At 43.3% G+C, this 27,513-nt stretch overlaps 1 protein-coding gene across 1 annotated transcript in view; it reads left to right on the plus strand.

Annotated features, from left to right (window-relative positions):
* Positions 1 to 13,289: 13,289 nt before the first annotated feature.
* The window catches only part of LOC149463404 (G protein-coupled receptor 83-like), a 64,350-nt gene continuing 50,126 nt past the window's right edge, over positions 13,290 to 27,513 (plus strand). The window contains exon 1 of the mRNA XM_089674897.1: positions 13,290 to 14,301. Coding sequence (XP_089531023.1) covers positions 13,921 to 14,301 — 381 coding nt within the window. The 5' untranslated portion in view covers positions 13,290 to 13,920. The remainder of the gene's footprint in view (positions 14,302 to 27,513) is intronic.

The following is a 27,513-nucleotide window of genomic DNA, read 5'->3' on the forward strand; positions in this document are numbered from 1 at the left end:
AAGCGTATTTGCTTTGGAAGAATAAATCACCTCTAATGTTGGATGTCCAACATGTGTGGATGTTGCTGCGATATATAAAACTATTATAATAGTTTTTCACATTTTAGAATGGCCTCAAGACTGTTCATAATTTTAGAGGGTGCCTTGAGACTGATCATAATTTTAGAGCATGCCTTGACTGAAAAAAGATTGAGAAACACTGGTCTTGACGCAGTGACATCTTTCCTTCCAGTGACACCACCAATGAAGGGACATCTTTCCTTTCAGTGACAGCACTGACACAGGGACATCTTTCCTTTCAGTGACACTACAGACACAGGGACATCTTTGCTTCCAGTGACACCACCGATGCAGGGACATCTTTCCTTCCAGTGACACCACCGATGCAGGGACATCTTTCCTTCCAGTGACACCACCGATGCAGGGACATCTTTCCTTCCAGTGACACCAATGAAGGGACATCTTTCCTTCCAGTGACACCAACGAAGGGACATCTTTCCTTCCAGTGACACCAATGAAGGGACATCTTTCCTTCCAGTGACACTACGGACGCAGGGACATCTTTCCTTCCAGAGACACTATGGACGCAGGGACATCTTTCCTTCCAGTGACACTACTAATGCAGGGACATCTTTCCTTCCAGTGACACCACCGATGCAGGGACATCTTTCCTTCCAGTGACACCACCGATGCAGGGACATCTTTCCTTCCAGTGACACTACGGACGCAGGGACATCTTTCCTTCCAGTGACACTACGGACGCAGGGACATCTTTCCTTCCAATGACACTACGGACGCAGGGACATCTTTCCTTCCAGTAACACTACGGATGCAGGGACATCTTTCCTTTCAGTGACACCACTGATGCAGGGACATCTTTCCTTCCAGTGACACTACAGAAGCAGGGACATCTTTCCTTCCAGTGATACTATGGATGCAGGGACATCTTTCCTTCCAGTGATACTATGGATGCAGGGACATCTTTCCTTTCAGTGACACCACTGATACAGGGACATCTTTCCCTCCAGTGACACCACTGATGCAAAGACATTTTTTCAGCCAGTACCACCACTGATCCAAGGGCATTTTTTTTGGTAGGGTGCTAAGGGGGGGTGGGGTGCAGTTTCCCTTTTTCACCCTGGGCACTGGATGACCTTGGAGGCAAGTACTTCCCTACAGTCAGTGATCTTCATAGTGAAGCCTCGTCCAGAGACCCCCAGCGTTTCCCAGAAAATGGTCACTATGTGCTACGAATGGGCGAGTTGACCTATTCATTTCTAGGAAAAGTTGTACTCCAAAAGACCTCCTATAAAGAAGGCTTTCCTATAGATATGGAGCCACAGCATGCATGCGCGGTGTGAAGTGGCCACTTTCAAGTGGGCCACACTGGATCGGGCCTGAAGGTATTTCATCTCATGGGCAGCACTTGGTGGTTACACGTGTACTTTAAATCTTTAAGATTTAGGTGAGAGGTCATTTAAGCCAAATTCAGCTGCATTGGTCAACATGACTATAATTCTGACTAGTTTGCCTGCCTTTTTTGCTACCATTTTTATGTCTTTTATTTTAGTACATTGTTGTAATAAAAATCATGGTCTGTCTATTACTGTTATTAATATTGTCTGACAGGTGTAGAAAAATGTTCCCTGTGTTGTTTTAATTTTTTTTTTTAGATATTTTAATTGCTTTATGATTCTTTTTTTAAATACTGCAGTTGTCCCACACAATTACAATATCAAACAAATGCACATTACGGCTACAAGGCCATCTGCAGGCAGGAGGCTTTTTTTGTCAAGGATACTTCCAGCCTGAATTTGATTGCTGACATAACATACATAAGAGATCACATGACTAGGAACTTTACAGAGACTTTACAGTGGAGATCTGTTCATCATGGGGAATTGTGCTCAGAAACATTAAGGAATATGTAAACCCAACATTCCAATATTCCTGATATGCACCTGCTGTGCCATGCACTATGAAAAAAAAAAGTCTCCTGTTCTCTTTTTACCGTTTCCCTTGAGTGAAATCCGCAGTGTTCCTGCCAGTCCCTCTTGATTTCCTATTAAAAACTGACTACACTAGGCATGCGATCACAGCGTGGTCAGTTTTATAGCTGTGCTGGGAACACAGTTTGCTCTCCTCCAATGATCAGACTTCTGCTCACCCCTCCCCCCCCCCGCTCCTGCACAGCCATTCTGTATGCTGCTGTTTCTCCTCTCCCAACTCTCTGTTCTGTGTTTCAATAGGGAAAAAAGTATTTATGTTTCTTATATATATTCAAAAATGTTTTGCCTTTCATTTCTATTTGATACTGAATGGATTATTTTTACAATGTAAGGGTTTACCTATACTTTAAAGTAACTAAGAAACTAAGGGTGGCCATACATTATACAATTTTCTTGAGATTTTTGCTTTAGATTTTTCCAAAAACCATATAATAGGAGGTCAAACCTAAACAACACATTCAATTGTATACAGTTAGGCAGGCCCTAGCACTACATAGTTGAAGGTAAAGCTAAAAGAAATTGGACAGAAAATTGTATAGTGTATGGTCAGCCTAAGGGGGAGTTTTACTAAAGCTGGTGCAGTGAGAATCTGGTGCAGCTGTGCATGGTGGACAATCAGCTTCTAACTTCAGCTTGTTCTATTAAGTTTTGGCAATTAAACCTGGAAGCTGATTGGTTTCTATGTAGAGATGCACCAGATTTTGCACGCTCTAGTTTTAGTAAATAACCCCCTAAGTCTCTGTCAGAAGCACTAACACAGAAGTTCTTGTTTTTCTGAGCCCCCCCAAGAGTTTTTTATTTATTGATCCTGCCAGTGTGTCTTATTTTTCAACTTCCCTTAACCTCTTCCCGTCTGGCCCATGTACATAAACAGCCGGACTGAAACGCTGCCGATGCGGATGGACGTTTCTAAACATCCCTTCGCACCCATTCCCTGAGCACGCGGCACCACGATCAGTGCCCGCTGTCATCGTGAACACTGATCGCTGTACGGGACACCTCTGTGTGAAGTCCCAATTCATGTGATCACTGATTGGCCAATCAGTGATCACATGATTAGTAGTAAACAAGATGTCACTTCCTGACATCATTGCTTACTACTAGTGAAATCTGTGAATGAGCAGGGGTGGACTGACAACTCATGGGGCCCCCGGGCAATAGGGGATCATGGGGCCCCTGTGTCCTTGCCCACACTCAAAAAAGCCTATAAAAAAGGTACCAGGGGCATTTCATGGGGCCCCCTACTGACCCCGGGCCCTCGGACAGTGCCTGAGTGCTCGAATGGTCAGCCCACCCCTGGGTACAAGACTATTCACAACAGCCTTGTACCATGTGACGAGCTGTGACCAATCACAGCTCACACAGTATTTCTCAATGGCTGCAGGAATGCAGCCAGAGAGAAGGAGAAATATTTGCTTTTACAGCCTTTATGGGTGTAAAAGCAAATCAGTGTAAAAAACAAATCTTCATCACCCCCCACAAGTAGTAGTGTCACTATGGTGACACTGTACTGCTAGAGTGACGGCATGTTAAAAAACAAAAACAAATATTAAAAAAAAAATAAAAATGTAAACAAATTAAAATTGTTTGGTTGTAAACTAATTTGGGTTATTTTTTTGCTAAAAAGATAGATGAATACATATTGGCCAAGATTTATGAAGCAAGATTTTTTTATTTGCTAAATTTTATAAGAAAAACACTTTTTTTCAAAATGTTTGGACTTTTTCATTTATATAGCAAAAAAATAAAAATCTCAGTGGATAAATACCACCAAAATTAAATTTTATCTGTCCAAAAATGCTAATAAATTCATATAGGTACAATGTTGCATGACCACGCAATTGTCATTCAAAGTGTGATAGCGCTGAAAGCTGAAAATTGGCCTAGATTGGAAGGGGGTGAAAGTGTCCGGACTTGCAGTGGTTAACCACTTCAGCTCCGGAAGGTTTACCCCTCCATGACCAGGCACTTTTTTTCCATACAACGCTGCATTACTTTTTTACTTACTGAAAATTGCACGCAGGGCTGTGGATAAGGGGGTACCACCAGTCCTCCTGTAGGGGCCCAGGCCTGCAGGGGGGCCCAGGCGAATCGGATGTGGGCAGGAATGGTGAGTGGGGCAATTACTGGAACCAATCCCCTGTGTGGCTCTTGTAGCAAACTTGCTCATCAGAGTTGGACGCGGAGTTACCTTTTTTTTTTTTATTAGAAGTATTTCTCAATCCTTCATTCCCTACCCCCTCCCTTCCTGAGAGGCCCAGTGACAGCTGGTGTGTGCTGGTTAGGGGGTCAACCGCAGGTTAAAGCATCCTTAGTTCGGTGCCGAGCAGTCTGCGAAAGTGTAGCCTTCCTCACCTAAGTCACGATAAGGCCAGCTTTCCTCAGAGAATTGGGAAGCACTGACCCGAGAACTTGTGCAGGCTCACCCATCATAAAACAGATAAGGCAGCTTCTCCCAGGAATTGAAAGAGATTGTAACCTCACAAAACCAGTTAAAGATGACAGAATGAAATGAACATTCCTCAAGTCAGGTTTTTCCCCTATGTTTCATGTCATGGATTATGACAGATGTTGGTTCTAATTCAGAGTTCGCCCGACTGACCCCTCCCAAAACAGCGTAGTGGCCAGTATTCAGAGCCACCTCCCTTGCAGGGGGATTTTAAAAAAGACAGGCTGGCAAGCCTAAGGTAAGCAAGCACACATCTCCAAAACGTAACATCGTAACAGAGGAGATCAAAGACCCTTTCTGCTCTGCAACTTGGATCTGCTTACAAACCAAGGCGTATTGGCAAGTAACTTAATCCTTTAACTTCCTTCCTAATATCTCTTTGCTGTGCTGTGGGTCTTTATATGCATATATATATATATATATATATATATATATATATATATATATATATATATATCTTAGTTACATCTTTTTGTAAATATTTTGTGGCACCTGTTTGACTCTTTTAGTAATAAACCTTTCTTTCTGAAAGTGTTGAACTGTTTCTAAGTGCTTACTTGCAATTCACAAATTCCTGCCTTTAAAGAGACGCTGTTGTTTGTTATAATCTCTGTATAATGGGCCTGCGGACCATGTTGTATAGATCAATATTTCAATCATTATAGTGTATATTTGATAACGGGAGTTTTCCAGTCTCCAACAAAAGTGGTGGTGGCAGTAGAGGGTTAGTTGCGTAATTAACCCGACCCAGTAACAAGCGCATTCAGGCTGCAGACACCGATTATAGCCCATTAGCTGGACAATCGCTGTGCAGGATGCAGCTGGGTGTGGCCTTATTACGCGTGTCGCACCGCGGTTTTAGATCGGCCGGTCCTTTGGTCATGAGTTTGGTGAGAAGGTCTGGGGTCTGACGTCACGGGGGTGACGTATTATTGTTGGTCGCGGTCGTGCGATTGTCGCATGTTGGTGGCGGCGATCCTGCCAGCTCTCTCTGCAGCAGCTGAAAGCCGGCTTCTTCTCCCCCCCTTCCCCCCGGCTAGCTTTCAGCTGCTGCACAGAGAACCATACAGGTGATCGGTTCTAGTAATTTACCAGACCCTTCCATTCCTGGACAAACAGAATAAGTGATCGGTACTGGTCACTCACTGTGTTCATTCATAAGTGAAGCATAGTAAACTTTTTTTTTTTTGTTGTGAGGATGGGGGGCCCTGTCAGGTTGGCTGCAAGGGGCCCAATAATTTCTAACAGCAGCCCTGATTGCACAGTCCTGCAATGCTGTACATAAATAAATTTATTTCATATTTATCCACAAGTAGAGCTTTATTTTGGTGGTATTTGACCAACTCTGGGTTTTTTTTTTTTTTGCGCTATAAACAAAAAAAAACCCCAAAATTTTAAAATAATTTTTTAATGTCTTCTATAAAACAAATACAATAAAAATTTAAAAAAAAAAAAAATATCAAAATTTGTTCATAAACATTTAGGCCAAAATGTATTTGGTTATATATTTTTGGTAAAAAAAAATCCCAATAAGCGGATATTGATTGGCTTGTGCAAAAGTTACAGTGCCTATACATGGCGGTATATATACTGCAATTTTTATTTTTTTAATACTACTAATGGCGGCTATAGTGGGATTGCAGTATCACGGTGTACAGTCAGACACTGACACTTTGTGGGAACCCATGACATGAATACAGTGATCGGTGCCAAAAATATACACTGTCACTATATTAATGATACTGGCTGGGAAGGGGTATAAGCATCTAGACCAGGGGTCTGCAAACTTTTGAAACAAAGGGCCAGTTTACTGCCCTTCAAACTTTAGGGGGGACAGATTGTGGCCAATAGGAGTAGAAAATATCCTGGCATGAGTAGGAGTAAAGCATAACCTAGGCTTGGTGGCCAGTGGGAAGAACAGCACCCCGTCGCTGGGATCAGCGGGAGGAACAGCGTCCCGTCGCTGGGGTCAGCGGGAGAAACAGCACCCCCGCCGCTGAGGTCAGCGGGAGGAACAGCGCCCCGTCGCTGGGGTCAGCGGGAGGAACAGCGCCTTGTCGCTGGGGTCAGCGGGAAGAACAGCGCCCCGTCGCTGGGGTCAGCGGGAGGAACAGCGCCTATTCATCGTTGTCAGCGGGAGGAACAGCGCCCCGTCGCTGGGGTCAGCGGGAGGAACAGCGCCCCGTCGCTGGGGTCAGCGGGAGGAACAGCGCCCCGTCGCTGGGGTCAGCGGGAGGAACAGCGCCCCGTCGCTGGGGTCAGCGAGAGGAACAGCGCCCCGCCGCTGGGGTCAGCGGGAGGAACAGCGCCCCTTCATTGTTGTCAGCGGGAGGAACAGCGCCCCGTCGCTGGGGTCAGCGGGAGGAACAGCGCCCCGTCGCTGGGGTCAGCGGGATGAACAGCGCCCCGTCGCTGGGGTCAGCGGGAAGAACAGCGCCTATTCATTGTTGTCAGCGGGAGGAACAGCGCCCCGTCGCTGGGGTCAGCGGGACGAACAGCGCCCCGTCGCTGGGGTCAGCGGGAGGAACAGCTCCCCGTCGCTGGGGTCAGCGGGAGGAACAGCGGCCTGTCGCTGGGGTCAGCGGGAGGAACAGCGCCCCGTCGCTGGGGTCAGCGGGAGGAACAGCACCCCGTCGCTGGGGTCAGCGGGAGGAACAGCGGCCCGTCGCTGGGGTCAGCGGGAGGAACAGCGCCCCGTCGCTGGGGTCAGCGGGAGGAACAGCGCCCCGTCGCTGGGGTCAGCGGGAGGAACAGCGCCCCGTCTCTGGGGTCAGCGGGAGGAACAGCACCTATTCATTGTTGTCAGTGGAAACAGTGCCCCGTCTTTGGGGTCAGTGAGAGGAACAGCGCCACATCGTTTTGTGTACTGTGTGTGCTGTTTTACTAGGCAATCTGGCAGATCACCGCTGACAGAACACAGGTCTGCCTTTTTTCCATAGGCAGTGCTGTGTCCAGTCAGTCCCTTCACCAATAATGGGTGCCTGCGCTCCTCCATTGGCTGGCACCTATTGATCGGCTTCTGCTGTGTCCAATCACAGCAGAAGTGGTGCTCTGGCGGTGCATGCGTGCCCCCTATGTACAAAACCTGCAAAGAACGTCCATCCTGTGGCAGTAAATCTGCTATAGAGTGGACTTAAAGTGGTTAACAGATTGACCAAGCTGTCCAGCAAAAGTGGCAGTTAGAGGGTTAGAGGGTTGAGGCAACCCATTTAACACTGAGAGGGGTGCTTGCAATGGTCAGATTTTATTTATGAAAACAATGTACCGTATATACTCGAGTATAAGCCGAGTTTTTCAGCACATTTTTTGTGCTGAAAAACGGCCCCCTCGGCTTATACTCGAGTCAACATCTGCAGATGTCTAGCAGGGGGGGCGCGAGGCTCCGTCAAGGGGGGCGCGTACAGGGGTGGGCAGAGGGCTGCTGTCTCCTACCTGGCTCCCACGATGATCCATCCAGGAAGCGCCACTCCGGCCACTCCCTCACTCCTGCCGCTCGGCTCCGCCTCCTCACCGGTGATTGGCCGCCAGAACTGTAGCTCAGGAAAGGTACACAGGCGGCCAATCACGGGCGAGGAGGCGGAGCCGAGTGGACCCGCGAAAATCGAGTGAGGGAAAAGCCGGTAAGTGTGCAGTGCAGAGGTGCTGCTGCAACCACATATGCTGGCTGCAGCAGCACCATACTGCAACAGGTGTCAACAAGTGTCATTGGTGTCAGTGGGAGGAATAGTGCCGCATCATTGGTGTCACTCATACTAATGATGGGGCATTATTCCTCCCACTGACACCAACGATGGGGCACTATTCCTCCCACTGACACCAATGATGGGGCACTATTCCTCCCACTGATACTAATGATGGGGCATTATTCCTCCCACTGACACCAACGATGGGGCACTATTCCTCCCAGTGATACCAATGATGGGGCACTATTCCTCCCACTGACACCAATGATGGGGCACTATTCCTCCCACTGACACCAATGATGGGGCACTATTCCTCCCACTGATACCCTCGGCTTATACTCGAGTCAATAGTTTTTCCCAGTTTTTTGTGGTAAAATTAGGTACCTCGGCTTATATTCGGGTCGGCTTATACTCGAGTATATACGGTAGATGTGGAAATATCATCCTAAAACTGAAGTATGCTACTGGCAGAATCACCAGGTGAAAGTGAAGGGTAAAAGGCAAGCTCGAGCAAAGATCTGGTATAGATTTTTTTGTTTTTATGGGGTTCCACCTTAAAATTCATACCAGAGCTGGATGGATTTAAGGGGTGACAGCCATTTATTTACAAATAGAGGTAAGTGGCCAAGAGCTCTCATTTTCTATTACATTTAGACCCAAATCAGGACATTGGTGACCATGGTGAAGGCAAATTAAGGGGAATTGTGGTTGTCTCTAAAGTGTATGTAAAAGGAAATCCTTTGGTTGTTTTGGAGAAACCAGAAGGGTTCAAACCCTTATCCAGTCATTATTTACAATCTGTATCCCACTAGGAAGATTTCCCTTTCTGTCCTGGAAATGCAACAGAAAATATTCGAAAAGTGATGGCAATTCCCACAACAAACAGCTGTCACCTGAAAATGTGTCCCTATTGGATGATATACTAGCTGAATCACCAGTTGAAAATAAAAAGGAAAAAAGCCAATAAAAAATATTGCAGCCACCATCTAAATCTTGGAAGACTGCAATATATCAGATTATGGTTCTTGAGTTCAGATACTCTGTAATAAAGGGATTATGGGAAGAGAGTTAGCTAAAAAGTAAAAAAATACGATTAAAAAATAATACTCAAGTCCCAAGGCAGTGTAATAGTTCATCTCAACCCCTGGCGCTGACGCATTTGCTGGACAGTGTGCTGCGCATATAAATGTGTTGAGTGAAGGCATGTGATATAAGAAAGGAATTCATACACTGAACATTACCATCACTGCATTTTATTCTTTATTTTTTGCAATAGCACTCTTATTTCAGTTGTTATTTTTTAACGAACAAAGGTACCTACTGAAATAAAAGAAAGGAATTCAGTCGTAATTCATAATTAATAATCACTTAATAAATACGAATAATACTCATAATATACACAAGAACAATAATAAAAAAAAATCTAACCACTCATTTATAATGAATACAAGATCTACCGTATTTTCCGGCGTATAAGACAACTGGGCGTATAAGACAACCCCCTACTTTCCTGTTAAAATATAGGGTTTGAGCTATACTCGCCGTATAAGACTACCCCTCTTCCAACGCACACCAAATAAAAATGAAAAAACATCAGATTTGATTTCAATATGGTATGCTATTTCAGTATGGTATTCCAATGATGGGGTGCTATTCCTCCCACTGACACCAATGATGAAGCACTACTCCTCCCACTGACACCAATGATGGGGCACTATTTCATCCACTGACACCAATGATGGGGCATTATTCCTCCCACTGACACCAATGATGGGGCACTATTCCTCCCACTGACACCAATGATGGGGCATTATTCCTCCCACTGACACCAATGATGGGGCACTATTCCTCCCACTGATACCAATGATGGGACACTATTCCTCCCACTGACACCAATGATGGTGCCCCATCATTAGTGTCAGTGTGTGAGGAATAGTGCCCCATCATTAGTCAGTGGGAAGAATAGTGCCCCATCATTGGTGTCAGTGAGAAGAATCGTGCCCCATCATTGGTGTCAGTGGGAGGAATAGTGCCCCATCATTGGTATCAGTGAGAAGAATCGTGCCCCATCATTGGTGTCAGTAGGAGGAATAGTGCCCCATCATTGGTGTCAGTGGGAGGAATAGTGCCCCATCATTGGTGTCAGTGGGAGGAATAGTGCCCCATCATTGGTATCAGTGGGGAGAATAGTGCCCCATCGTTGGTATCAGTGGGAGGAATAGTGCCCCATCATTGGTGTCAGTGGGGGAGGAATAGTGTCCCATCATTGGTATCAGTGGGGAGGAGGAATAGTGCCCCATCATTGGTGTCAGTGGGGGAGGAACAGTGCCTCATCGTTGGTGTCAGTGGGGAGGAGGAATAGTGCCCCATCATTGGTGTCAGTGGGGAGGAGGAATAGTGCCCCATCATTGGTATCAGTGGGGAGAACAGTGCCTCATCGTTGGTGTCAGTGGAGGAGGAACGGTGCCTCATCGTTGGTGTCAGTGTGGAGGAGGAATAGTGCCCCATCATTGGTGTCAGTGGGGAGGAGGAATAGTGCCCCATCATTGGTATCAGTGGGGAGAACAGTGCCTCATCGTTGGTGTCAGTGGGGAGGAGGAATAGTGCCCCATCGTTAGTGTCAGTGGGGGAGAGGAGCGGCTGCTCCTTCTTCCAGTTCGGCCGCTCGATTTTCGCGGGGCCGCTCGGCTCCGCCTCCTCGCCGGTGATTAGTCGCCTGTGTGCCTTTCCAGTGCTGGCGCCCAATCACCGGTGAGGAGGCGGAGCCGAGCAGCCGCGTGACCATCGAGCGGCCGAACTGAAAGAAGGAGCAGCCGTGCTTCCTGGACCGGATCGTCGTGGGACCGGAGCCAGGTAAGGTACAGCAGCCCCTCTGCCCACCCCTGTACTTAGTGACCGTTGGAGGAGGAGGGGGGGCAGCGCCGCGCCGCCCCTCGAAAAAGTGCCGCCCTGACACCCCGGCTCGCACTGGCGTATAAGACGACCCCCGACTTTTCAGAAGATTTTCAGGGGTTGAAAAGTCGTCTTATACGCCGGAAAATACGTAATAATAATAATTAAAAGTAATTAGTCCTAATTCATATAAAAAAAAAAAAAAATATATATATATATATATAATAAAATATTAAAAGTATCTCATAAGTCCCAATTCATAGTTATTAAAAAAAATAATCTAAGAAAAATAACAAATAAAAACATAATAAGTCCTATTTCATAAATAAGATTAATAATCATTATGATGTCCTATGTCATAATACAAAAAAAAAAAATGTGAAAAATAAAAATAAGTCCTAATTCATTATTATTAAAGTAATTTGTCTGCACAAATTCATAAACCATAGTAATAAATACGTCCTAATTCATAATCCAAAAAATACTAAACATTTTTTAAAAATAAATAAAAATAAGTCATAATTTATAAATAATAATAATAAATATAATTCATAAGTCCAAATTCATAAAATAATAATAGCAATAATGCAATTCATAAGCCCTAATTTATAATAAAAAAAATAATTTGTAAGTCCTAACTCATAATAAAAATTACATAATAAAAATTGTAATTTATAAGTCCTAATTCGTAAGACACAAAATATTGAGGTTATTTTACAACAACCTAACTTCCGGTATCACCCTATGCTGTGGAACTCTCAGGTTTCCAACATAGGTTGGTTAAAGCAGGCCTTGAAACTTCCACTCACCTGCTCGCCAATGGCGAGTAGAAATTATGGTGGGGGTGAGTGTGTCCCCCGGGGCTGTCTTGCTGAGCAGACGTGATCTGTCATTGGCACTGGGAGCCATCAGACTGCTCAATAGCTGAGTGCAGTGAAAGCAAAGGAAGGAGTGTATGCTGTGCTCTCTGCCTCCCCCTAGAGTGCAGTACCCAGCTCTGTGAGTAAACAACGAAGTATTGCAACTTTTTATAGGGGTGTGTGTGTGTACGTGTGTGTTTGTGTGTGTCTGTGTATGCATGTACATGTGTCTGTGCGTGTGTATTTCTGTGTATGTACATCTGTATCTGTGTGTATGCGTGTCTGTACATGCCTGTGTGTGTATACATGTGCCTGTATGTGTGTGTGTGTGTACATGTGTCTCTGTGCGTGTGTGTACATGTTTGTGTGTATGTACATACCTATGTGTGTACAGGTGTCTCTGTTTGTGTGTGTTTGTTGGTGGCGAGTAACTCTAAGACCTGGCTGGTAGCTCAGGACTTGAAATTTTAAGCCCTGGGTTAAAGTGTATATTAAACCAATCGATAAAATTTGATATGAGCTTTAACATGTGTATGTCATCTTAAATCTTTTTAAATCTGCAGTTTTAGGCTGGCCATACACTACACAATTTTCTGTCCAATTTCTGCCCAATTTCCTTTAGATTTACCTTCAACTGTGTAGTGCAAGGGCCTGCCTAATTGGATACAACTGAAAGTGTTGTTTGGGTTTGACCTCCTATTATATGGTTTTTGGTAAATCTAAAGCAACAATCTCAAGAAAATTGTATAATGTATGGCCAGCCTTAATTTAAACAATCCCTGGTAATCCTGCCATGAATGTCTAGGTCCATGCACCTCCTGTTATAGGGTGACCCAGTCTGCCAATTGTTTTCAGGCATCGGCAACCTGCCACATAGGCTTCAGGTAAAGACCACAAGTGGCCATTTCAACACACATTACGCAGACGCGGTCCATTGTCATCGCCATCAGAAAGTGCCATACAGCCATCACTGGAGTACATGCAGACAGAAAAAGAGGCTGCAGGAAATCAACATGTAACAAAAAGGACAAAAAAAGGCAAAAAAAAGTATTTTCTAAACATTTCAAAAAAATCGCAGCTGTTTATAACACCGGTGATTTTGTAAATGAAATGTCTAAGGTCTACTATAAAGGTGGTTTTGAAATGTTAACAATTCATTAAGTCAAGCGACTCAAGTAAAACACTGAAAACACAAAAAAGCCATAATGCATGCTGAACTCATCATGCTGCTAATGAGCCGACCACCAACAAATACTTAAATCTCTCAGGAGGGGGGAGATTGAATGGCCAGTGTAGCCCCAGACTGAAAAGAAGAAGACTGCAGCAGGTTGACTGCCTGGCTGGGAAGATCTTCTGGATTTATTCATTTACTTATTTGTATGTTCCAGACAATGTACACTTGCATCCCTCCTTGCCCAAGGAGCTCACAATCTATAGTCTATCTCACTTGCTTACATGGATTTGGATTCGTATAAGCAATGAACAGATCCAGCAGCGCTCAATGGAAATCTACATGCACGCCTAAGGGGATGCTGGGGAAGCTCGCCTCTGTACGTCTCCAGCAATCAGGACTGACAAAAATAACAGCTCGATTTGAAAAAAGTAATGCATTCGAATCAGCACTTAAATGCAGAAATGCCCCCATTGGTTGTTGAGTGGTGGAGACCAACGTCACCATCCTGCACACTATGAGAACCAAGATGCAGGAGCATGCACACCAGTCCTGACTTCAAGGCAGATGGAAGGAGACACAGACACTCTCTCTCTGGCAAAGGATTTTTTCCCACTGGGAACTGGCGGAGAACATTTTCCGTTAGCACAGAAAACATCCACTGGAGTTCAGAGTTTTTAGGAATTGGAGAAAAAAAAAAATCACATCTTGTTCTGCTTTGGAGGACTAAAAGTAATTGCAAAGGGATTATCATGGGGCAAACAATCACCATTTAGGAAAAGTTTTGCACACCTGGACAGGGTAACCTGTGGAATACAGCAGTAGACGGAATTATCTGATGCCCTAATGTATTAAAATGACCAGACACATGTGGTTCTCCCTACCGTACGTCTCTAAGCCCTTTAGGAGGACCAATGTGGTGAACTCCTCCGACGTTTTCTCTGCCTTCTATGGCTTTCCTAACATCTCATCCCTCTTCAACGGGGACATAAACATTGATGATATTGGGGACTTCGAGAACAACACAAAGTATGAAGCTGAGTCACAGAGCTTGACCGTGAAAGCCTTATTGATAGTCGCCTACTCTGTCATAATTGTCATCTCTCTCTTTGGGAATATTTTGGTTTGTCATGTCGTCATAAAGAACAAGAGAATTCAGTCAGCAACCAGCTTGTTCATTGTGAACCTGGCAGTGGCAGATATAATGATTACCCTTCTCAACACCCCCTTCACCCTGGTAAGGTACCTGATATAGAATTCTCTTCTCAACCTCCCCTTTTCACGTTGGTAGGGTATATGCATTGTAGAGATAACTCTTCTCCACAGCCCCTTTACCCTCGTAGGTAACCAATGTAGAGATACCTGTTCTCCACAGCCCCTTCACCCTCGAAGGGTAACCAATGGAGAGAGAACTCTTCTCCACAGCCCCTTCACCCTCGAAGGGTAACCAATGGAGAGAGAACTCTTCTCCACAGCCCCTTCACCCTCGAAGGGTAACCAATGGAGAGAGAATTCTTCTCCACAGCCCCTTCACCCTCGTAGGGTAACTAATGTAGAGATAACCCTTCCCCACAGCCCCTTCACCCTCGTAGGGTAACCAATGTAGAGATAACTCTTCTCACAGCCCCTTCACCCTCGTAGGGTAACTAATGTAAAGATAACTTTTCCTCTTCACTAGATAAGGTTCCTGGTGTTGAGATAACTATGCTTGATGCCCCCTTTAACCTTTTAAGCTTCCCTATTTAGAGATGATTAGCCTTCTAAAGACCCCCTTCACCCTGGTAAGTTACTTGATATAGAAATGAGTACCCTTCTCAACACCCCCTTCACCCTGGCTACGCACCTGAGGTAGAGGTGATTAGTTTTCTCAACACCCTCCTCATCTGGTAAGGTACATGATGTAAAAGTTAAAACTCTTCCCAACAGCCCCTTCACCTGGTAAGGCACCTGATGTAGAGATGTTATCTCTTCTTCACACCCTCATCACCCTTGTAGGATACCTGATGTAGAGATAACTACTCTTCTCAATACTCCCTGCACCCCAGTAAGGTACCTGATGTAGAAATGATTACAGTTCTCAACATTCTCTTTACCTTGGTAAGGTACCCAATGTAGGGATGATTACTTTTCCTAACACCCTCTTCACTTGGTACGGTTTCTGAGATAATTACTCTTCTCAACACTTCCATTGGTAAGATACCCAAATAAAAATGATTACGCTTTTCAACACCCCCTTTAACCCAATAGGGTTCCCAATGTCGAGATGATTATTCTACCCAACATCCTCCACCCTGGTAAGGTACCTAATGGAAGGATAATTACTCTCCTCAACACCCCTTTACCATGGTAAGGTACCCAATGTAAAAGTTGATTACTCTTGCCAAAACCCCTTCACCCTGGTAAGTTACCCAATGTAGAGATGACTGTTTTTCCTTACAACCCCTTCACCCTGGTAGTTACCCAAAGTAAAGATGATTAGATGACCAATCATCTCAGCATCCCTTCATCTTGGCAAGGTACCCAATGTAGAGATGAAGACTAACACCTCTTCACCCGGTTAAGGTACCTGATGTGGAGAGGATTACTCTTCCCAACACCCAGTTTAACCTGGTAAGGTACTTGATGAAGGAATAATTATTGTTCTCAACACCCCTTCACCATGGTAAGGTACCTGATGTAGAGATCATTACTCTTCCCAGCACCTCTTCACTCTGGTAAGGAGCCTGTAGTACACATAAACCACTGTACATTATTACAAGATGTTATTGTGCAAGTCTCTATTATTAGCAACCCATTAGAACAAGATCAGTGTGATCTACAAACATAAAACACTAGAAAACAAAAAGTGAAAGGTAATTTCAGCTCAGCAATTACAGTTACATACATGAAAAATAAAGAGTCACATAATTATGTTAAAGTAGACATATGGTTAAAGGAAAATATATCACATGACTTGGCATATATTGGTTATATGTGTCCCCCATGTAACACGTGTAACCTGTTTGTACTCCAAAAATGTGAGACTCAATGTTTTCTAAAGCGAATTTGTGGCCAGGTTCTGGATATTCAAACAATTAACTATTCTTAACAGAGCAATGAACTTCACAACAAGAGTTTACTGACCTCTGTAGCTGAAGGAACTATGCAGCAATTCATTCTCAAGGTTCACAGCAGAGGCACTAAAGTTTATCATATTGGTTCTTTGAGCATCTCAGCTGACCCTGCTCCCAACTTCTAAAATTGACTCAAGAGCACTGCTCATCCTGCTCCCCCCTCCCAGCAGTGAATTACCAGCTCCGTTCACTCTCCTAGATTTGATTTGCCAGCTGAGCTCTCCCTTCCCAACAGTAACTCAGCAGCTCCGTTCACACTGCTCCCCACCTGCAATGGTGATTTAGAAGCATACCCCCTTTTTCAGCCGTGACTTGGCAGCTTAGTTTCATCTGCCAGCAGTGGCTCAGTGGTTCAGCACACCCTGATCCCCCTTCCTCTCAGCAGTGACCTAGCTGGCTTTCCCCTCCTGAAGATACCCAGCAGCTCAGCCAAAACCTCCCTGCAGGGACTTAGCAGTTTAGCTGACTGCCTTTCAGTAGTGACTCAGCAGCTCAGCTTCCCCTCCCTGCAGTGGTCCAACAGCTTAACTCCCCCCTCCCATCAGTGATCAAGCAGTTCAGCTGCCCACCTCTCAGCAGTGACTCAGCAGTTCAGCTCCCCCTCCCAGCAGTGACTTGACAGCTCAGCTCCCCCTCCTAGGAGTGATTCAGCAACCCAGTTCCTTCCTCCCAGCAGTGACCCCGCAGCTCAGCTTCCCTCTCCCATTAAAGACCCCCGCAACTCAGCTCCCTTCTCCCAGCAGTGACCCCGCAACTTAGCTCCCCTCTCCCAGCAGTGACCCCGCAACTCAGCTCCCCTCTCCCAGCAGTGACTTGACAGCTCAGCTCCCCCTCCTAGGAGTGATTCAGCAACCCAGTTCCTTCCTCCCAGCAGTGACCCAGCAGCTCAGCTTCCCTCTCCCATTAAAGACCCCCGCAGCTCAGCTCCCTTCTCCCAGCAGTGACCCCGCAACTTAGCTCCCCTCTCCCAGCAGTGACCCCGCAACTCAGCTCCCCTCTCCCAGCAGTGACTTGACAGCTCAGCTCCCCCTCCTAGGAGTGATTCAGCAACCCAGTTCCTTCCTCCCAGCAGTGACCCCACAGCTCAGCTTCCCTCTCCCATTAGAGACCCCGCAACTCAGCTCCCCTCTCCCAGCAGTGACCCCGCAACTCAGCTCCCCTCTCTCAGCAGTGACCCCGCAACTCAGCTCCCCTCTCCCAGCAGTGACCCCCCAAATCAGCAGCTCCCCTCTCCCAGCAGTGACCCCCCAAATCAGCTCCCCTCTCCCAGCAGTCACCCCCCAAATCAGCTCCCCTCTCCCAGCAGTGACCCCACTACTCAGCTCCCCTCTCCCAGTAGTGACCTCGCAACTCAGCTCCCCTCTCCCAGCAGTGACCCTGCAACTCAGCTCCCCTCTCCCAGCAGTGACCCCGCAACTCAGCTCCCCTCTCCCAGCAGTGACTCAAACAGCTCAGCTCGCCTTGCTTCCTTACCTAGCACTACATCAGCAGCTTACTTGAACCCTGTCCTCCCCCTACATTTTTGTGTGTAGTTATTTTTATGTTTTATTGTACTTTTTGCAAAAAAGAAAAAAAAAAGGAAAAATGAACAAAACCTTCAGGAAACATTTAAATTTCATTGCACCATTAAAAAAACGCCCTACCACCCCCCTTCCTCCTTACGTTTACTTCATTGATTCCAATGCAAAATGTTCTCAATTTCACCAAAATTTTGGAAATGACAAAAATGGGGAAATTTGCTTGTTTAGAATATTCGCATTTTGTAATAATTTCAGTTATCTTTGCCAACTCCCTTCCTTACCATTTAAGGTATAGTTCAGCTATTTCCATACATTACTAACTACCCCCCCCCCCCCCCCCGTCCTCCCGCCAGCTATATCAAGGATCTCATTCACTTCTAGAAGGTTAAGCCCACATTTGCCCAGATAATTAACCCCTGGGGGTAGTTGATTGTGAGAGTAGACCCCCTACCTGTCAGCCCCTCCTAGCTGGGAGAATGATCCTATATGTGCAATGATCATCCTATTATACGCTCATAGCATGCCTTGGCCATGATAGTGGTTGTATCCAATGTGATGGTTGTGACAATGATGTACTATGCTGTATAATAAAATGCCTTAATCCCCATTCAGTAGAATGACTACAATGGAAATGTAATGTGACAGCTGCTGTCTTTTTCATGCTAGAACTAGGCAGTGACAACACCTTTAATATAGTTACGGTAAAGAGACGATTTGTCAAAGCATCTCTGATAGCATGCCATAGAACAAGTCACATGTCCTAAATGTCCTTCAAAAAGGGTATCATTGGGAATTTGAAATAAAAACATTACTATTCTTGTAGTACCATGGACAGCAATGCTGGCACAGCTCCTAGGACTATTTAAATCCTGTATAATAATAATATCTTGTTTATTTATTTATTACAGGTACTTACATTTTATGCAGCGCTTTACATATATATATATATAATCTATATATCTCTATCTATCTATATATATATACACCTAAATATACACACACATATACATGCATATATATATATTAATACACACACACACATATATATATATATATATATATATATATATATATATATATAACATTCACATCAGTCCCTAGCCCTCAAGGGGTGTACAATCTAAGGGCCATTCATACATACACATGCTAGGGCCAAGTTAGACAGGAGCCAATTAACCTCCCAGCATGGCTTTGGAGTGTGGGAGGAAACCGGAGTACCCGGAGGAAACCCACGCAGGCACAGGAAGAACATGCAAACTCCAGGCAGGTGGTGCGGTGGTTGGGATTTGAACCAATGACCCTAGTTTTTCATGCAAATGTTGATTAAATTAAATCAGATATAAACCCTAACTAGGTGACATTTTATTTTCTCTATGCATTGTGTATCATAGGGCTCATTGACACTTGCTTTAAAATGTGGCATTGGACACGATTTTTTAAAGCGTTCTGGATACTGACATTTAAAGGTAAAGTTGATCCAGGGAATATCCAATTGCCTCTCGGGGGATCAGGAAGGATTTTTTTCCCCTGCAAGAGCAAATTGGATCATGCTTTGCTGGGTTTTTTTGCCTTCCTCTGGATCAACTGTGGGTGTAGGAATATAACTTTTTTTTTTAATGGTTGAACTGGATGGATTTTTTGCAGCCGCTTCCAGTTTGCTTGGCCCCCAGCGATGGCTGCATGCCATTTCTCAGGGTTTCCTGAGGATGAGAACAGCTGGCTATGTCAGTGTATTGTGTGTTGAAATTACCTCTTCTTGTATCAGTTTGAAGCCTGTGTGACAACCCAGGAGAGCAATTAGAGGACAGGGGCAGAGTGTTGTCAGCCTTTACAAGGAAGTGTTTGAACAAGGACCTCCATGGCAGGATCGCCAGGAATTATTCTCATGGAAGATGCAGATTTTAAAAGATAAAAAAGGCTTTCACAATGACATTACCATGGTCAAGCTTCTATTAGAATTTAGTGATTAGGTTTATTTGTTCTCTTCTAGACTAGTGTTTGATCCGTGTTTTTACTGCCCCCCAACCAACCCCTTAAGCTGCAAGGCAGCTGACAAGGATGTTCGCATGCTGCCGTTGCTTTACTTCACCACCTGTGGCAAAAAAGTACCCCCCATCATGTTCAGCGGGCAATATCGCATTATTGATTTATTTCAGGTAATTATATAGCACCATCAATTTACACAGATGTTTACATATATATTATACATTCACATCAGTCCCTAACCCTCAAGGGGCGTACAATCTAAGGTCCCTAACTCACATTCATACATACACATACTAGGGCCAATTTAGACAGGATCCAATTCACCTACCAGCATGTCTTTGGAGTGTGGGAGGAAACATGAGTACCCGGAGGAAACCCACGCAGGCACAGGTAGAACATGCAATCTCCAGGCAGGTGGTGCCGAGGTTGGGATTCGAACCAATGACCAGGCGGAAGTGCTAACCATTTAGCCACTGTGCTGCCCATGCACCGCAAATGCCCTGCCACTGCATGCAGTAGTAGTGTGTTGGTGCAACATTTATGGGGTTAAAACAACAAGGATCATATCACCTGTCAGATGCCTCTGAAAAGTTATCCACATGTGGATCATGTTTCAATTGTGCGCCAATTTAGCAGCGCATAAGTATTTGGAAGAGGATGGGTAAATAGTTTTAGCATCAAACAGGAAGTTAAAACATTGCATTAAGTACTCCTATGTGCTGTTGAAAGTGTAAGTTTGTCAAAGCGTCAAAATAAAGTTAGTGAGCAGCAGATGGAAGGTTTGTGGTGTTTTCCCTGTCTGGTGATCTTTAATTCCTACTGTAACAACAAAGGGGCTCATTTAAAAAACAAAAAACAAAATACTGGGCAAATGTCTAAGCATTCACACAGCTGTCCTGAATAATCCCCTTAGTGTGTTTAAAATGTTAATTTCCCATGATCATCAGCTCCATCTAGTGGACATAATGCTGCTTTTTTTGTCAATTACCACAATCAGGAAAATATTGCATTACGGCCACTAGATGGAGCTAGTGATCATATGAATTAATCAGTATTTAAATGATGAGGATTTTTCGGGATGATGATCATTCACACTGCAATTTGTTTTTTATACCTAGGCCCCATATTCTCTAAAAAAAAAATAATATACCTATCTATATCTATCTATCTATCTATCTATCTATCTATCTATCTATCTATCTATATATATATATATATATATATATATATATCTATATATATATATATATCTATATATATATGGGTTGGGCACACAAATGGAAACACTAAAAGATTAGCAACTGTGAGGACATGTTTCATGTTGAAAGCAGAAGTGATTGTAACACTGTTTTGTGTCCACTGTGTGATGAGACACCTAGCTGACAGGTGGGAAGCCTCACTTTTGTCATTCACTGCATATATATATATATATATTCTACATTATTAATTTAGTAATAGTAAACACATTAAAAGTGTCCAGATGAAGATGCTGGAAGTATTTTCACATTGGTTGTAGGTCTTGTACCATCTGTGACATTATTATTTTTGAAGTTCCTCCTAAGGGAAGCCATGCTCATCTCTGCAGTGGTGGAATTAGAGGAGCTTACATCTATAATGACTACAAGTTTTCTCATATCCCTGCCTCTAGAAGCTTTAGAAGAAATCCTGTGTTTTAATCATGCACTGGGATTTGTTTTCAAATCGGATAAGATATTCGGTATTCTAAATTCATAGGATACAATGTATCAGATAAGTGGTTATTGCATGCACACCACTACTATGGTTCTTTGTAAATGCAAATACTCATTTACAATGTGATAGAAATGTTCTTTTTTAAAGCAAAACAGTACTATATGACTAAAGGTTTGTGTACACCTGACCACCACACCTATAGGAGCTTGTTGATCAACCCATTCTACAACCTTGGCCATTAATATGGAGTTGCACCCCTTTGCAGCTACACTATATTGCCAAAAGTACTGGGCCGCCAGCCTTTCCACGCACATGACCTTTAATGGCATCCCAGTCCGTAGGGTTCAATATTGAGTTGGCCCCGCCCTTTGCAGCTATAACAGCTTCAACTCTTCTGGGAAGGCCATCCACAAGGTTTAGGAGGGTGTCTATGGGAAGGTTTGACCATTCTACCAGAAGCACATTTGTGAGGTCAGGCACTGATGTCGGACGAGAAGGCCTGGCTCACAGTCTCCACTCTAATTCATCCCAAAGGTGTTCTACGGGGTTGAGGTCAGGATTCTGTGCAGGCCAGTCAAGTTCCTCCACCCCAAACTCGCTCCTCCATGTCTTTATGGACCTTGCTTTGTGCACTGGTGGGCAGTCATGTTGAAACAGGAAGGGGCCATCCCCAAACTCTTCCCACAAAGTTGGGAGCATGAAATTATCCAAAATGCCTTGGTATGATGATGCCTTAAGAGTTCCCTTCACTGGAACTAGGGGACCAAGCCCAACCCCTGAAAAATAACCCCACACCATAATCCCCTTTCCACCAAACTTTACAATGCAGTCAGGCAAGTACCATTCTCCTGGCAACCGCCAAACCCAGACACGTCCATCGGATTCTCAGACAGAGAAGTGTGATTGTTCACTCCAGAGAACACGTCTCCCCTGCTCTAGAGTCCAGTGGCTGCGTGCTTTACACCACTACATCCGACGCTTTGCATTGCACTTGGAGATGTAAGGCTTGGGTGCAGCTGCTCGGCCACGGAAACCCATTCCATGAAGCTCTCTACACACTGTTGTTGTGCTAATCTGAAGGCCACACCAAATTTGGAGGTCTTTAGCTACTGACTCTGAAGACAGTTTACGACTTCTGCGCACTGTGCACTTCAGCATGCGCTGACCCCGCTCTGTCATTTTACGTGGCCTACCACTTGGTGGCTGAATTGCTGTTGTTCCCAGTTGCTTCTACTTTGTTATAATCCCACTAACAGTTGGGCGTGGAATATTTAGTAACAAGGAAATGTCACGGACGGACTTGCACAGGTGGCAACCTATCACGGGACCACGCTTGGAGTCACTGAGCTCCTGAGAGCGACCCATTCTTTCACAAATGTCTGTAGAAGCAGTCTGCATGCCTAGGTTCTTGATTGTATACACCTGTGGCCATGGAGGTGATTGGAACACCTGAATCCAATGATTTGGAGGGCTGGCCCAATACTTTTGGCAATATAGTGTACATACACACACAGTGTATGTGTGTGTGTATATATATATATATATATATATATATATATAATTATATTATATATAATTTTTTTAAACATTATTATTAATAATAATAATAATCATAAAACACATTAAAAGTGTCAAGATGAAGGTGCTGGAAGTATTTTCACATTGGTTGTAGGTTTTGTACCATCTGTGACATTATTATTTTTGAAGTTCCTCCTAAGGGAAGTCATGCTCATCTCTGCAGTGGTGGAATTAGAGGAGCTTACATCTATAATGACTACAAGTTTTCTTGTATCTTTGCCTTCTGAAGCTTTAGAAGAAATCCTGTCTGTTTTAATCATGCACTGGGGTTTGTTTTCAAATCAGATTAGATATTCGGTATTCTAAATTCATAGGATACAATGTATCAGATAAGTGGTTATTGCATGCACACCACTACTATGGTTCTTTGTAAATGCAAATACTCATTTACAGTGTGATAGAAATGTTCTTTTTTAAAACAAAACAGTACTATATGACTAAAGGTTTGTGTACACCTGACCACCACACCTATAGGAGCTTGTTGGTCATCCCATTCTACAACCTTGGCCATTAATATGGCGTTGCACCCCTTTGCAGCTATCACAGCCTCCGAAGGCTTTCCACAAGATTTTGGAAGGTGTCAAACTTTGTGCCTACTTGTGAGGTCAGGTATTTATTTTGAATGAGAAGACCTGGCTCGACGTTCAAATTAATTCCAAAAGGTGTTCAGCAGCATTGGGGTCAGGGCTCTGTGCAGGACGCTCAGGTTCCTCCACACCAAACTGGTCAAACAATGTCTTTTTGGAGATGGTTTTGTGCACAAGGGCAGTCATATTGCAAAAAGGCCATCTCTTAGCAAGCAGCTTGCTATGGGGGGCACCCAAGCAGGCTCACTCCTGAGCTGCTGCTCTGCGTGTCCATGGCTATGGCTAATATCTGCCCCTTCTCAGTCCTTATTGACTCACTGTCTGTGATTGACAGCAGCGGGAGCCAATAGCATTATTTTTAGAAGTGCATATTTTATTGCTATATTAACAAAAAAAAAATCAACTAAGATTTTTAAAAGAAAAAAGCTGAAAAAATGCAAACGGTCTCTAAAATAAATAAATAAATAATACACAAAAAGTAAATAAAACACAAAGAAAAGCAAATCCAAGAAGCCCTTTTGAAAGCCTCAAGAACACCCTAACCCATCGTTTCACCTTCCTGGTTGACTCATGTATTTTGCCAGTCAGGCAAAATGTACAATATTTGGTTGGGGTAACACACTTACAAGAAGCCACCTTCATATTTTCGCCTTCCCAATTTATTCCAATGCATTTTGCTGATTAGCCAAAATTTGATCAAAATGGAAAAAAGGGGAAAAAAGAGCTACAAAAAATGAAAACTGTCTCTTCAAAATTAAGTTGAAAATATTTTTTTTTCTGTTTAAAAAACACAACATACACCAAAAAAGTTAAATATAATTAAAGAACACAAAGGAAAAAGAAAAACAAGAAGCCCTTAAAAGCCTTAAAAATGCTCTAAACCATCATCATTTTGCCTTCCCAGCTGTCTCCAATGCATTTAGATGATTAGGTGAATTGTCCAAAATATGGTCAAGGGCTCACAGCCGCACGGCTATCAAATATGTACCTAAAAAGAATGACCATAGATAATTTTTTGCTCTCTCTCTTTTTTGTATTTTTTGTTCTATAAAAAAAGTGCAAAATGACTAAGTTAATATTTCCTTTTTTTCATTGTTTAAAAAAATAAAATAAAAAACACAAACTATACCGAAAAGTAAAAATAAATATGAATAGAAAAATCCAGGAATCCCTTAAATTTCCTAAACCATCATTTCACCTTCCATTACATTTTGCTAAAAATGTAAGTCAAAACTAGATGATCATCCAGTTTATCTCATGCCTGGATGTCTACACGGGGGATTCTGCCCCTGAGGAAGTGATAGCCAGACTTGATTCGTGAAGAGTTGGGACATTTTTGCTTTTCACTTGGTGTGCTTAGAACACTAGATTGGTGCAGGGCGAGGGGCACTTCTTCATTTCCTGACTATTTTCATTACATATTTACAGCCTTTCAATAATATTTAAGTGTGGCCATTCTGTTTTTGCACTACCTTTTCAGTATCCTTCCTTGATCGTTGTCCCAGTCACTGTCCTTGCTTTTGAGAATTTTTCTTTTGCCATGTAATTTATTCATATACTGTAGTTTTTTTCAGTGTTCCATATTATGGCGAGGTTTCTTAAAACCTTTAGAACCATATTGTGCTAATCTTTTTATAAATATTTATATAACAGATTATTACAAGGTTACAGTGTACAATGCCAATGAATCATCTCAGCCTCAAAGTTATGGGCATGGACCAAGGACAATGGGAGCTTTTCTGAAAAATGCTATTATTTGTACATAGAGACAAGTCAGCAATGTATTTGTTCAGTGTCTTGTACCTTGTGGTAGAGCCTGGCGTGAAGAAGAAAGACCTCTCTTGCAGCTCTGGCCAAAGGTCACTGGTAGTGAGACAGTGGCCACAGGAGAATGATGAGGTATGAGCACCTGTAGAGTGTCCAGCAGACTGCACAGGTAGGTAGCCAAGGCTTCACCAAAGACGAGCCAGATGGCAGAGACAGCAGAAGGCAGACAGGTACAGGAGACCAAGAACTGACAGACAGTAGACTGGCTGGTGTTTGCAGACAGGTTCCTGGTGCTGAGCAGGCTGGCGGAGACAAGGTAGGTAGGACACCAGTCAGGCAAAAGCAGTCTCATTCATGTCTATTGGGATGAAGCAGCTGCACGGAAACAACCGCTGCTCCCAATTAGACATCCGTGCGTGTACAGGTGCATATGGGGATTGGGTTGGGTTTGGAGAAACAACCCCCACACGGATGCCAAGATTGGGACCAGTGGCTGTGACTGTGCAGCCACTGCATCCCAATAGATATGAATGGGACTGCCTACATGTGGTTGCATGGAACATTTAAGCATCCCATATGGGCATAGACAGCCCTTCCTATGGGTGTACAGATGGGTGTCTCAGTTGTGGTCCTGCATCATCACCCTGTCACATAGACTTCCGATGGAGACCAGAATTTTAACATTCATTGCTCAAGCATGGTCAACTGTTGTCACTAACAAACCCGTCCTGAGAAATGCCATTAAGCCTTTGATGGATTACATGTAGACAAGAAGTGGCTGCAAAAAGACCATCAACAGCACTGAGATTAATGATTGCAAAAAAAAAAAGTGAAGACAAGGATTTTATTGAGTCAGGGTTTACATCTACCAAGGTTGGCCAAAAAAATACCAATGTCGGTGAACCTTCTCTCCAGCTACTACGGGATCAGAATAGCCCCTCCACTTAAAACAGGAATGGCAGAAACCTACTCTGTAAGAACATCTCACATCCCCAAACCCATGCTTTGTGCGTCATCAGTCTATTATCACTTCTTTTATTGTTTGTTCAAAGTGTTAGATAGTGTGACCCCGACCTTTACTTCAACCGTGGTACCATTATTTCTAAGGCATTTATCTGACCATTTTTATTGTATTTCCAATCCGTATTTTCTTTAGTATGGTGATACAGGAGTTTTACCGATCTTGTTTTTTTAAAAATCTAAATATTCCTAGCCAAGTTATTCTCTGCTTGATGTGAAAGCATGACCACATTTATCTATTTCGGGTGTTATTCACTTGGTTCTGATAATTATGCGTGAATATGTTGGTTACTTAATGGAATAAACAACAAAAATAATTAAAATAAAGATTTGGCACCAATTAGATAATTATTTTAAATTAAATTGTGCCCCCAACATTGTCCCCAGTAAGTTAATAATTTAATTAAAATTAAACATTGACGACAGCCTTGGCCCCAACTAGGTAAATGTTTTAATTAAAATTAAATTAGGCTTCCAGTCTTGACCCCAAATAGGTAAATCATTTAATTAAAACATAAATGTGCCCCTGGCCTTGGCCCCAAATAGGTATATATTTTAATTAACATTTAATTGTGCCTGTGCCTCTACCTTTAGTCCTAACTAGGTAAATAGATTAAATTAAACTGCGCCCCCAGCTTTACTCCTAATTATGTAAATGTTTTAATTAAATTGTGCCTCAGCCTTGGCCCCAGTTAGGAAAATATGTTCTTAAAAATTGAATTGAGTCCTAGCTATTGATTCCACTTAGGTAATATTTTAAATAAAATTAAAATGTCTCCAGCCTTGGCTCCAATTAGGAAAATTTTTGAGTTACATATGTGCAGAACTAAAAAAAATGTTTCTTTTTGATTTGTCAACTAATTTTGTTTGGTTAAATTTAGTTCAATTTTGAAATCCATTTAGTTTTTTTAATTCGATTTTAATTTTCCAAATTTGGAAAATTCAAATCTGCATGGAATTTTTTTTTTATTCGAATGCGGCTGCCGAATTTTTCACATGTAAGAATTGCAAAATGTTTACATTTTATATTTGTTTCCAAATTCTAATCAAATTCAAATCAAACTTGAATTGTATTTTGGATGAATGTTGTTTAATTATTTTGGATGATTCATTTTTATTTGTTAATATTGTGATTCTGAATTCGGATACATCCGAATTTCTGAATAAGGAAAAATTTGTCCAAATC

The sequence above is a fragment of the Staurois parvus genome, unplaced genomic scaffold (genome assembly GCF_062004578.1).
Source record: "Staurois parvus isolate SC_StPar_1 unplaced genomic scaffold, SC_StPar_1.0 ptg000154l, whole genome shotgun sequence".
In the NCBI taxonomy this organism is placed as follows: Eukaryota; Metazoa; Chordata; class Amphibia; order Anura; family Ranidae; genus Staurois; species Staurois parvus.